General features: G+C 36.0%; 1 protein-coding gene across 5 annotated transcripts in view; it reads left to right on the forward strand.

The window, feature by feature from the left end:
- Nucleotides 1-14,146, forward strand: part of PCDH15 (protocadherin related 15) — a 1,084,160-nt gene that overhangs the window by 495,346 nt on the left and 574,668 nt on the right. For all 5 annotated transcript variants that reach the window (XM_069567843.1, XM_069567842.1, XM_069567840.1 and 2 more), the window contains exon 4: nucleotides 6,455-6,615. In XM_069567843.1, the coding sequence (XP_069423944.1) occupies nucleotides 6,455-6,615 (161 nt within the window). The remainder of the gene's footprint in view (nucleotides 1-6,454; nucleotides 6,616-14,146) is intronic.

Below are 14,146 nucleotides of genomic sequence, written 5' to 3' on the forward strand. Positions count from 1 at the left end.
GGGGTCTCAGTATCTAGAAGACAGCTCACAGGATATGGCTCAAAATATTATCCACAGCCTGTGGGAAGGAGCCAGAGGTCCTTGACTATGCTTAATAACTACATTAGTAATACTTGGTCTCCTTTGACTGTTTTCCTTTGTTTCTGTGTGCTCTTATTTCTCTGAGTAAGCTTATTCTTTGGCTAAAGTTTTTCCACAGACAAAAGGCAGGCAGAGGACATGAAGGGAAGGATCATAGGGTCCTTCTCCATTTCACCAGGAGGCAAGCATCATGGGGGAACCTTAAGAGTCTGTCCACCATGGAGCCATTTTAGCTTTTCTAAACTCAGAATCCAGCTTGTTTGTTTTTCAGAATGCGTCCTCTGCCGCAGTGGAAAGGAGAGGTACAATAGTAGCCCCTGTCCCAAGGGATGCTAGGTTAGTATGTTCATTTCTTAAACTGGTACTCCAAGTCTGACCTGAAGTTTTATTGAATTATCCTTAATATCAACTATCTATTCTCTTTTATGAGTTGTTAGTTATAAGGTCAGAGGCTATACCTATATCTAGGAAAGTGAAAGTGTTCGTTGCTCAGTTGTGTCCAACTCTTTGCAACTCCATGGACTGAAGCCTGCCAGGCTCATCTATCCTTACAGATATAATTTGGGGAAAATTAGTTCTAAGGTCGGGTAGTTTATAATTATATTGTACAATTCTCCTTATACTTTATGCTATTTATGATATAATTTATACTATTCTCTTACTTTAAAGTTGTTTCCACTTTCCCCCTTTAAATATTTTCAACAAATTATAGGGCACAAAACTCCAAATAATGAGGTTATAACTCAACTGATTTTTGCCTGTGTTTCCTATGAACTCAAAGCTAACAAAGTTTTTATACTTTCACATTTAAGTTAAAGCATTTGTGTATTTCCAAGATGATAGCAAAATATAGGGAAAGGAGATATAAACTATGAATTAGTAACCTGGAATTTGGTCTTAGATATACTTCAATACTTCCATCACCTGATGTGAAGAGCCAGATCATTGGAAAAGACCCTGATGCAAGGAAAGATTGAGGGTAGGAAGAGAAGGGGCTGATAGGGAATGAGATGGTTGGATGGCATCACTGACTCAGTGGACATGAGTTTAAGCAAACTTTGGGAGATAGTGAAGGACAGGGAAGCCTGGTGTGCTGTAGTCCATGGGGTCTCAAAGAGTTGCACACAAATTAGTGACTGAACAACAACAACAATGTATTTATTATCTACACCACATTGGTCAGGTTATTTTAGTGCTTGGGGAAATTTGGAGATGCCACATGATTTGCTTCATTTTTCATGTATAAGAGTGTGTGTGTGTGTGTGTGTGTACATATGCATCATATATATCATAAATATATAATATACATTTATATATGAGATGGTAGGTTTTCTTCAAGTTCTCAAATTCTATGATCCTATTTTTAGTTAAATAAATAAGCATGCATTCTACATAAAAGTGCATAACATGTATGCATTTGCTTACTACTTTATTTACAACAGAATAGAAATACTAGAAATTGTCTAAATGTCAAGATATTTATATCAATTTCAAAGAGGAAAATAAAGAATAGGAGGGAAACAATCCCTTTATTCTTAAAGAGTTATAGTTGTATGCCTATGTCATACTTGATATATCACCCATCATGTATCATGAAATAAAATATAAGTAAAGGTATTATTACTTAAGTAATATGAATGAAGTACACTTGAACAAAGCTTTCCATTTTGTAATGGTTTGTTCTTTTGAAGTAAATAAAATAATTGTTAAAAACCAACATAGTTTTGCAAAGCAGTATATGTTTTTTTCTGTTTTAATCACTGTTGGTTTAATTGATATCATTTTCCATTTGTAGCAAACATTGTGTGTAATTAATATATTCTTAACATTGAAACACAGTCCAATCAGCGTTGATAGTTTCTTTGTGAAGTTGGTGGATCCACATATATTTCCTTCCCTTTATCAATTAGTTATCCAGATATGATATGAACATATGCTTAACTAAAATGTGTTTATACATTATAAATCTGTTTATAATTTACATAATTGTAAATTAAGAAGTATGAAAAATCAGAGTAGGAGAATAGGCTAGGCAAGTCCAGGAAATTTTTCCAAAGATGAGGATTTGAGCATGAGAAGAGTTTTGTTTAGCTGGGTGATCTTGGAATCTAGATTTTACTCAATAAACAACTACACAGTGGCCACGCTTACTGTTTAATCTCACTGAAAAACTATGTATTAGCTACAATTTCAGCTTTTTAAAAAATTGTTTTAATTAAATAATGCACATTTGGGAACTTTGCTTATGGTTTCATTTACAAGGGGTAAATGCAAGAAAAAGCATCCAATGCTCCTGACTGTATGTTGCAGCTGAACTTCTTTCCAGTTGACTTTAACTGGAGAAAGATTGTTGTGAGATAATTTTTGCAGTTCATATTATTATACACCTTTGCATAATTAATTGTTTTATGGCAAGTACTGTATTCTGTGCACAGAGTGATTGTCTTATTTTAATGTTTGGAATGAGCCCAAACAGTCAATTACTTTCTCTCCGTGTAGAACTTACTCTTTCAGTATCTTTGAATTTGGTTAATTAGAAAAGCAACAAACCCTCTTGCCACTGCCACCTCCACAGCATTTTTAGAGACTAACCTACTTGTTTTATAACTGTCTAGTTAAAGAAGCAAATACAATTTTCAAGAAAATATTAAATAATCAATTATGACTTTGGTTCCTCTAATATATAATCTGTATGTGTATATGTGTGTTTAGTCCCTAATAGAACCAAACATATGCTGGGGATGAGTAAAAAGTATTCAATCTAAAGATCACTATGAGTATGAATTTGTTGAATAAGACCCTTTTCTTCCCATGAAATCTAAATTTAGCTTCTTTGAGGAAAATCAAAACTGTCTAATGTTACTAAGTGGAAAAAGCGAGTCACTCCCGAGTGAGCAGGCCTGGGTGGCTCACCTATCAATCCCTGGATGGACTGTCATTCACCAGAGACAAGAAGTTATCTTTATAATTTTTTCTAGAGTGAGCATTCTCTGCCTTCCTTCTAACTTCCCAGAGTGGATATTTTGCATTCAAATCTTTTGAGCCCATGTAAATTCTCCAGACAGCTTGCCACACCTATCTTAGCTTTGTAGCATGAAATGTAGATTTGGTTTATAAAAACTTCTGGGACATAAAATAAATCATTTTGCTTTAGTTTCAAATGCTTTCTCTTGCAAGATGGAGTTAATAACATTAAGAGCAATAGCCGTAATTCATATTTTTCAGGTTTGTTTTTTTTTTTTTTTCTGTACCAAGGGCTGCAATCAGTACATTATCTCACTTAGTCCCCAGACCAACCTAACAGGCTCTTCTTTGATGCAAATTACCTTATACACCTTGTAAGTAGGGGAATGGGCCTGGTATAAGGAGGCAGTTTTATTGATTCATAAGTTATTTTACAGTATATTTCTGTTTTGATATATTCTGAGCACAATTTTATCATAGTTAAAAATAAATAGCTATGTAAGAGGATCTTAATACAAAAGCTGAAAATCTACTGCAGCACCTTTATTTAATGCAACTAGAGTTTACATTAGTGACTATGATTGATACTATGCTAATATGGAAGAAGCTATGGGTACAGATGAAGAAGCTGTGAAATTGTTTTCTCCAAGTTTAAAACAACAGATTAATGAAGAAAGCTTAAGTGCTCGATCAGATTTTTCAGTTTTGTTGAAAAAAGTCTGTATTTGGAAGCATTTTGTTGTTGTTTAGTCACTAAAATGTGTCTGACTCTTTTGCGACCCCATGGACTGCAGCTTACCAGGGTTTTCTGTCCACAGGATTTCCCAGGCAAGAATACTGGAGTGGGTTGTTAATTCCTTCTCCAGGGAATCTTCCTGACCCAGGGATCAAACCCCTGTCTCCTGCATTGGCAGACAGGTTCTCTTATCACCAAGCCACCAAGAAGTCTATTTAGAAGCAAATGACTGTCAATAACTACTTCTTGAAAGAAGAAGCATAAACCCCACTATTTAAGGCTAAAAGATTGACTATGATGCTGGGAGAAAATATCATTAAATATTTAACCATGCTAGTATTTTTACTGGGGTTGTTTTAGCTTTTGTTAGTGCTTTCACTATAAGAACACATTTTTTTTTTCCCCCAAGTACATGCATGTGGTGTCATAATAAAAAATTACCTCTTTTATTTTACCCATTTTGGTTTTGTAGAGGAGGGAAACTGAAGGTGAGTGGGGTTAAGTAATCTATCCACTTTCACATGGCTAGTAAATGTGAATCCAAGACTGGATTTTATCTCTGTCAGTTCCAAGGTCTGCTTTCTTCACCTCTATTATATGAGTGTAAAACTACCTTTTTTATGATTTTAACCATGCTTTATTATGCCCTCTCTTTGTGTCCCTCATAGTATATATGTATATTAGAGAAAGAACTGCTAATGTTCTATTATGCGTTATTGAATCAAGGCATAAATGTTAATTGTTAGTTGATGTACTTATTATACATTTATTTTTCTAGTCAGAAAATAGAATGATTTAATTTGTTAATTACATATTGAAAACACAGACTCAATAATTTTTCTTTTTTTTTCCAGTTCTCCCGGTTTTTATTTTTTATTTTTATTTTTTTAAAGGTTAGCTATGTGAAGCATTTGTAAAAGAGTATATACTCAGACACAGAACATATTTGTAAACAAGAAAATGCCACCATTGTCTGATCTGTGCTTTTTGACTATCTGTAGATAACATATTTGCCAGTTCAGTTTTAAAAAAAAGGATCAGTTTCACTCATATTTAAATGTACATGCACTAATATGTGCAAAAGTAAAAGTAAATAGTATGGCATTTAGAAAAGTGTCTGTGTATATTTAAATATTCAGTTCAGTTGAGTTCAGTTCAGTCACTCAGCGGTGTCTGACTCTGCAACCCCATGGACTTCAGCACGCCAGGCTTCCCTGTCCATCACCAACTCCTAGAGCCTACTGAAACTCATGTCAGGTGCATTGGTGATGCCATCCAACCCTTTCATCCTCTGTCGTCCCCTTCTCCTCCCACCTTCAGTCTTTCCCAGCATCAGGATTTTTTCCAATGAGTTAGCTCTTTTCATCAGGTGGCCAAAGTATTGAAGTATTAAAATATTACTTAGATATATCACTGCAAAAGAAGAATGGTACCTTTCAGCATTCTATAGTGAAATAAAGCTCATTGATAATAATATGATAAACATTATAGATTATTATTATTACTAGTATTAACATTCTAAGAAAAATCTTCAAGAGACTCTCCCTTTTGTTTATAATTATGCAATGATATAATATTCAGGCCAATTTTGTGCCTTAAGGAAATGCAGCAAATGTATTTTGTATTATTATTCAAGCTAGATTAAAATTTATAGATTATCTATGGATTCTTGTATACTATCCTAAAGCAGTGAATTCTCTAAATAAAGCCCATTTATTCAAATGTCCTTAAGAGAGTACATTTTTATTTGCATAGTCACGACTCTTCTTTATGCTGTTAAGTTTAATGAAATGGATCAGCTGAAAATGATTGCTGTAAGTTATAGTGCATTATTGTTTGTTGGAGGAATCATTGCAGTATGAGGGAAAAAGGGGGGGGTTTGAATTGCATCAGTGCTGTTTGTGTTCAACTTATAAAATATATGGACTCTTTAACAAGAGTAGGAGAGACGAGAAATCGACTCTCTTATTCACCCAATGTCTAAAATTCAGCCCACTGGAAGAACAATAAGAAAGCAAGCACTGAAATGTGACATTAAAATAGTATGTTGTTCTAGTTGAGTACCCCAGACACGCCTTAAAGAAGAGCAGCTTCTCTTGTGTATCTGCACATTAATTTTGTCTTTCACATTAAGATTTATGGTTCATGGATTTGCTGTAAGATAAAAGAGAAAAGAAGTAGTTCTCACCATGGGAATCTCTGCTACTTCTTTATCTTTTCCTTTGTCTTCCTTTCTCTTCCTTTCAGGATATCTTTTTTCATATCAGAAGTCTTACTGAGTGAACTGAAGTATCAGCCTCTGTTATTATAGGAGTTTTCTTTTGTTCAGGATAAAATTCAGTGATAACTCCTGTGAGAAGTGATGGACAGGGAGAGGAACACACTGATGCTCTTAAAAGGAAACAAGAAATAGATAGTGAACCTCACCAAGAGTTTGAATTTCTGCCTTGCACTTCATCTTCTCAAAATATCGTTTACAAATAGCATTACAAAGATTGTTTTTTTTTGGTCTTTTTGAAACAGAGCATTTTCTATATCATGCCAGATAAAAAAAATTGAATATCTTTTGCTTTGAAACAGATTTGCAAGTCAGCCAGGGTGTGAGTTTATGAACCTTGTTGAAGAATGCATACATGTAGAATGTATTTTCAAATAACTTTCTTTGGTTTGCAGGTACAATTCTGGTGGATAACATGCTGATCAAAGGGACTGCTGGAGGACCAGACCCAACCATAGAACTCTCTTTAAAGGACAACGTGGATTACTGGGTATTGTTGGATCCTGTCAAACAAATGCTTTTCCTGAACAGCACAGGCAGAGTTTTGGATAGAGACGTTAGTACATTTTTTTTTTTATCTTTGCCCCTCTATTACAACTCTATTATAATTTAAATATCTGCATGTGTTTGTTAATATATCAAATTTTCATTGTATAATTTGAGTTTATTTTCAGTGTTTGTCAACAAAAACATTTTTTTAAACACTCCTTGAAAGAAGAATAAGAAAGGAAGAAGGACCATCTGTGTGTGAGAGAACCATTGTTGGTCTCTTCTGAAATCCTGGAAGTTCATCAAATATCTGAATAAGGAGAGAACATAGTGCTCAGAATGAATTGGTGGTAACCTTGAAAAAGTAGGATAAGCACCACCTAATTCATGGCAAAGTTTGAGAGTACAGCTAGGTGTTGGCTTGAGGTCAGAAAGTTTACTTGGACTGTTAACAAGAGGCTGCTCTTACAAGCAGTAAGTGTTGGTTGAGAGATGAGTGACAATGTGCTTACAAAGCTGGCAAAAATTAAAAGAAGCTGAGAAGAAGTTTCCTGGCAATGTTCCAGCCCAGTCATTCTCAGGCATGACCTAAGTATTTAGATATTAAGAATACCTACATAACCACAGTTAAGTGTCTTCTTTCTGAAAAAGTTGAAAAACTGGAGTAGACTTGAGTAGTTTTCTAATGCAACTTTATTTTCAGTTATTTGCATTCTAGTCTTGAGTGCAGAGAAAAACATGTGTGAATATGTGCATACGGGGGTGTCATAAGCAGTAATTGTACAGGACCTTGGGAAAGCTCAAGAAGTACATCACATTGCCTACTCCCAAATTTCCATTCTATAAAATTCAAATGTCAGATGCTCAACCTAATGAACCTGAATCATCTCCCTACAATGTTTGGGATTTATGATCCACTTCAAATATGGTGTGGAGTATATGACTCCCTAATCTATTTCACATCTAAATTCAAACTTTTTAAGAACTTTGTGGTGAGGTGGGCAGTAATAGAGCTCTCCCACCAGAATGGGCTGCCCTTGTACAGTGGGAGAGGCCCATAATTCAGTGGCTGAGCATTTGGGGCAGATGTGAAAGGAGGTGACAAGGGGAGAATAGGAATAGATCTGTTGTGTTCAACCTAGAGGGGAAAAGTCATCTCTGATGCTGTTCTCATTTCTACCATTGCCCTCACTCATTATGTCCTTTAATCATAGCAGCATTCTTTGCACCCCACAAATCAGAGTTTTGCCTGGGTTGCTAAAACTGTCTAAAACAGAATAAGGAGAGCTGTTATCTTAGAATTTATCTTGCCTTGTATATAGTCAGTCTTTCTTTTATGAAAACAGTTTGAATAATGGCACAGATTGGCAAGCTGCAAGAGTCTCCCCAAGCTGTGTTACTTACAGACACCCTTCTTTTTTATATTATATCTGGTTTCGGGTGTATAGCATTAGAGTTCAGCATCTGTTTATACCGCAGGGTGGTCACCACCACAAGTCTAATTGTTATACAGCATCATACAATTGACTCCCTCTACTTAGTTTGCCCATTCCCACAATGCATCTTTTACTGGCTTTAATTAGGAGCATTCATATCCAAGTCATATGAATTTTATTATGTAGCATGTTTGTAGAATTATAGTATATATTTATCTAATTTAAGTCAATGTCATTTTGTATTTTGTTCCCTTTTTTTAAAATCACCTATGATTATCATATTTGGCTTGCTTCTGCTACTGCTGTTAAGTCACTTCAGTTGTGTCCGACTCTGTGTGACCCCATAGACAGCAGCTCACCAGGCTCCCCCATCCCTGGGATTCTCCAGGCAAGAACACTGGAGTGGGTTGCCAGTGCCTTCTCCTCATATTTGGCTTGTTTACTGGTAAATTCCTTTCTCTTTGGAATCACTTTGTTGTTTGTAGACCTTTTAATGATGCCCTTTCTGACCAATTTGAGGTGATACCTCATTGTAGTTTTGATTTGCCTTTCTCTAATAGTTAGTGATGATAAACATCTTTTTAAGCCATCTATTGGCCATCTGGATATCTTTTTGGAGAAATGTCTGTGTAGGTCATCTGTCCATTTTCTGATTGAGCTGCTTGTATTTTGTTTTTGAGTTGTGTGAACTGTTTGTATATTTTAGAAATTAAATTCTTATTAGTCATGTCATTCACAAATATTTTCTCCCAGTCTTTAGACTTTTTCCTTTTGTTTACGGTTTTTCTTGCTCTAAAGAAGCTTGCAAGTTTAACTAGGTCTCATTTATTTGTTTTTGCTTTTATTTCTATTGCCTTGGGAGACTGACCTAAAAAAAGAAAAGTTGGTAAGATTTATGTCAGAGAATGTTATGCCTGTGTTCTATTCTAGGAGCTTTATAGTGTTGTGTCTGAAGAATATTTAAGTCTAAGCCGTTTTGAGTTTATCTTTGTGTATGGTGTAAGCATATATTCTAATCTCATTGATTTATATGTGCCTGTTCAACTTTCCTAACATTACTTGCTGAAGAGACTGCCTTTCCTCATCGTATATTCTTCCTTTCTTTTCCAAAGATAATTATCCATAGGTGTGTGGGTTTGTTTCTGCTCTCTCTATTCTGTTCCATTGATCCATATGTCTATTTTTGTGCCAATACCATGCTTTTTTGATTACTATAGCTTTTTAGTATTGTCTAAGTCTGTGAAGGTTATGACTCCTGCTTTGTTCCTTTTTCTATGAATTGCTTTGGTTCTTTCAGTGGTCTCATACTAATTTTAGGATTATTTATTTGGTGAAAAATGTCAGGTAATTTCAGAGATCACATTAAATCTATATATAGCTTTAGGTATTATGGCCATTTTAACTATATTAATTCTTAAAATCTAAGAGCATGAAACAATCCAAATATCTTAACATCTCTTCTTTTAGACTCTAAGTTGGTAGGTACACAAAGAGCTTTGACTTCTATTCCCAGCCAATATGCATTTAATTACTGTTTTGTACTTTTATTTCCATAGTATGTTCTGCATTTGCCAACAGCATAACTCCAGTACAAACCCTCTTAATTCTCATTTGACTTTGGAACAATATCCTAGTAGTTCTCCTTATTATATTTCACAATTCAAATTGTTCCAGTTTTAGTGTATCAGAGCAGAGTTCTGGCCTTTTCAGTAGATGAATTTTCATTGCAAACTGGTTTATTTGGCCCTTGAGATTTTCTAAATTTTATCAATCTATGCTTTTATTTAGAAACATATATTCTCAAATCCAGGAAAACTAAACTAACAACTATTCTCTCAGCATAATCTTCCTGAGTCAGAAAGATCCACTGGAGAAGGGATAGGTTACCCACTCCAATATTCTTGGTCTTGTGGCTCAGCTGGTAAAGAATCTGTCTGCAATGAGGGACACCTGAGTTGGACCCCAGGCTTGGGAAAATCCCCTGGAGAAGGGAAAGGCTACCCACTCCAGTATTCTGGCCTGGAAAATTCCTTGGACTGTGTAGTCTATGGGGTCACAAATAGTCAGACATGACTGAAAAACTTTTATTTTTTCACTTTCAACATAATCTAATTTTTTATCATGCCTTCCCTGATACTCTTTTTGAGCCTATGCTTTGAAATGACCTTTATCTATTACCATGAGTTGAATGTTATCTACTACCAAGACATGTCTCAAAATGCTACTCTCTACATAAAAGTATTTCCTAGGGTAACACCGATATATAATTTATTCTTGTAAACTCCAGAGCCTTTGAAACTTTCTCTCTCTCTTTTTCTATCTTTCTTTCTTATTCTTCTTTTATTTTTTTTGTCACACAATGAGGCTCTCAGGATTTTAGTTCCCTGGCCAGGGATTGAACTTGGACCACAGCAGTAAGCACTGAGTCCTAACCGCTGGACTGTCATGGAACTCCTTCATAATTCTTTTTTAACTCACATTATAGTTATCTATATTTATCTCATATCAGTTTTATAGAATTTGCTTAAGTACAAGGACTATCTCATATTAATCTTAATGCATGTTGAACTTTGCATAAATAAGTACAATTAAATAAATGTAATATTCTTAATAGTTGATTGTGAAAAACCTACAAGTTTCTATATATTACATATGCATAATAACATTTTCTTTTCCATGGGGATGGTCTTGGTCCCTGTCTCCTGCACAATGTGATAAACCTCATTCCATAGTTCATCAGGCACTCCATCTATCTATCAGATCTAGGCCCTTAAATCTATTTCTCGCTTCCAGTGTATAATTGTAAGGGATTTGACTTAGGTCATACCTGAATGGTCTAGCAGTTTTCCCTACTTTCTTCAATTTAAGTCTGAATTTGGCAATAAGGAGTTCATGATCTGAGCCACAGTCAGCTCCTGGTCTTGTTTTTGTTGACCAATGTCATGGAAAAGAAATGCAAAAAAGCAAAATGGCTCTCTGGGGAGGCCTTACAAATAGCTGTGAAAAGAAGAGACATGAAAAACAAAGGGGAAAAGGAAAAATATAAACATCTGAATGCAGAGTTCCAAAGAATAGCAGAAGAGATAAGAAAGGCTTCTTCAGTGATCAATGCAAAGAAATAGAGGAAAAGAACAGAATGGGAAAGACTAGAGATCGCTTCAAGAAAATTAGAGATACCAAGGGAACTTTTCATGCAAAAATGGGCTCTATAAAGGTCAAAAATGGCATGGACCTAACAGAAGCAGAAGATATTAAGAAGAGGCGGCAAGAATACACAGAAAAACTGTACAAAAAAGATCTTCACGACCCAGATAATCATGACGGTGTGATCACTCATTTAGAGCCAGACATCCTGGAATGTGAAGTCAAGCAGGCAAAAGCATCACTATGAACAAAGCTAGTGGAGGTGATGGAATTCTAGTGGAACTATTTCAAATCCTGAAAGATGATGCTGTGAAAGTGCTGCACTCAATATGCCAGCAAATTTGGAAAACGCAGCAATGGCCACAGGACTGGAAAAGGTCAGTTTTCATTCCAATCCCAAAGAAAGGCAATGCCAAGGAATGCTCCAACTACTGCACAGTGGCACTCATCTCACATACTAGTAAAGTAATGCTCAAAATTCTCCAAGCCAGGCTTCAGCAATACGTGAACTGTGAACTGTGAACTTCCTGATGTTCAAGCTGGTTTTAGAAAAGGCAGGGGAAACAGAGATCAAATTGCCAACACCTCTGGATCATGGAAAAAGCAAGAGAGTTCCAGAAAAACATCTATTTCTGCTTTATTGACTATGCCAAAGCCTTTGACTGTGTGGATCACAATAAACTGTGGAAAATTCTGAGAGAGATGGGAATACCAAACGACCTGACCTGCTTCTTGAGAAATCTGTATGCAGATCAGGAACCAATAGTTAGAACTGGACATGGAACAATGACTGGTTCCAAATAGAAAAAGGAGTACATCAAGGCTGTATATTCTCAGCCTGATTTTTTAACTTATATGCAGGTTACATCATGAGAAACGCTGGACTGGAAGAAACACAAGCTGGAATCAAGATTGGCAGCAGAAATATCAATAAACCTCAGATATGCAGATGACACCACCCTTATGGTAGAATGTGAAGAGGAACTAAAAAGCCTCTTGATGAAAGTGAAAGTGGAGAGTGAAAAAGTTGGCTTAAAGCTCAACATTCAGAAAACAGTCCCATCGCTTCATGGCAAATAGATGGGGAAACAGTGGAAACAGTGTCAGACTTTATTTTGGGGGGCTCCAAAATCACTGCAGTTGGCGATTGCAGCCATGAAATTAAAAGACGCTTACTCCTTGGAAAAAAAGTTATGACCAACCTAGATAGCATATTCAAAAGCAGAGACATTACTTTGCCGACTAACGTCCGTCTAGTCAAGGCTATGGTTTTTCCAGTGGTCATGTATGGATGTGAGAGTTGGACTGTGAAAAAGACTGAGCGCGGAAGAATTGATGCTTTTGAACTGTGGTGTTGGAGAAGACTCTTGAGAGTCCCTTGGACTGCAAGAAGATCCAACCAGTCCATTCTGAAGGAGATCGGCCCTGGGATATCTTTGGAAGGACTGATGCTAAAGCTGAAACTCCAGTACTTTGGCCACCTCGTGCGAAGAGTGACTCACTGGAAAAGACTCTGATGCTGGGAGGGATTAGGGCAAGAGGAGAAAGGGACGACAGAAGATGAGATGGCTGGATGGCATCACTGACTCAATGGATGGGAGTCTGAGTGAACTCCGGGAGATGGTGATGGACAGGGAGCCCTGGCGTGCTGCAATTCATGGGGTCCCAGAGAGTCGGACACGACTGAGTAACTCAACTGAACTGAATAACATTTTCAAATGGGTACTTTTTAGTTTAGGTAACTTCTTTGATTATGCCATTAATTATGAAAGTTAAATTTGTAAAGTACACTTTTACCTCTGGCCAGTCATTTATATTAAAAAACATTTCTACAGCACATTACATCTCTTTTCTTTTCACTGTCTTCCAGTTTAATTTTTGAAGTAATGATTTTTTTAAATTTTGTAATAGTAGTATATACGTAGGAAGAAAAATCATGGTAAAATCCTTTCATCACGATGAGGAGTGAATAATGTTTGCCTTTGCTTTGTGAAAAATAAAATCTATTCTTATTCAAGTTGGCTAAATACTTATTTTCCATTTAAATTATTAAATAATCCAAATATTGTTGTTTGTATAAAAATCTCATTTTTTCCTTAGACTGCATCAGTTCAGTTTAGTTGCTCAGTCATGTCTGACTTTTTGCGACCCCATGAATCGCAGCACGCCAGGCCTCCCTGTCCATCACCAACTCCCAGAGTTCACTCAGATTCACGTCCATATAGTCAGTGATCCCATCCAGCCATCTCATCCTCTGTCGTCCCCTTCTCCTTCTGCCCCCAATCCCTCCCAGCATCAGAGTCTTTTCCAGTGAGTCAACTCTTCACATGAGGTGGCCAAAATACTGAATATGTATGCTATAATCAACACTGTTCACATCAATACATTATTTATAAATGCTTCACTTTGCATTTTGCAACTAACTGTCTGTATAACACTTTTTTTCAAATTGAAAAAAATCTTACATATTTATTTGAAAAATTCTTCCTTTACATTTTACTCTCAACCTTACTTTGCAAAGATCATTTTCATCAACTGTTGTACATATCATTTCTGCACTTTGTGTATGTCAAAATATATTCACACATGTATACCAAAATATGGATATGCAAGTATACATTTAAAGTGGACCTGGGTTCGATCCCTGGGTCGGAAAGTTCCCCTGGAGAAGGGAATGACTATCCACTCCAGTATTCTTGCTTGGAGAATTCCATGAACTTTGTAATCCATCGGTTCACAAAGAGTTGGACATGACTGAATGCCTTTCACTTTCACACCATACTAAACAATTGTTTTTAAATTCGGAAAATAGTTTGCATGTCTAGGGAAATATGATGGTAATCACTCTAAATAATTACCCTCAAACAATTTATATACATTATTTTTTCTGATTTGTTTCATGAATGAAGCAAATTAAGAGAATCAGAGAAGATAGAATTGCCATGACTTATTTTTGCCACCAGTTATTAGAAATAAACCAGAATTTCCCTAACATTCCTAAGTTTGTTGGAGCCCCTT

Source organism: Ovis canadensis, chromosome 22 (genome assembly GCF_042477335.2).
Source record: "Ovis canadensis isolate MfBH-ARS-UI-01 breed Bighorn chromosome 22, ARS-UI_OviCan_v2, whole genome shotgun sequence".
Classification (NCBI taxonomy): Eukaryota; Metazoa; Chordata; class Mammalia; order Artiodactyla; family Bovidae; genus Ovis; species Ovis canadensis.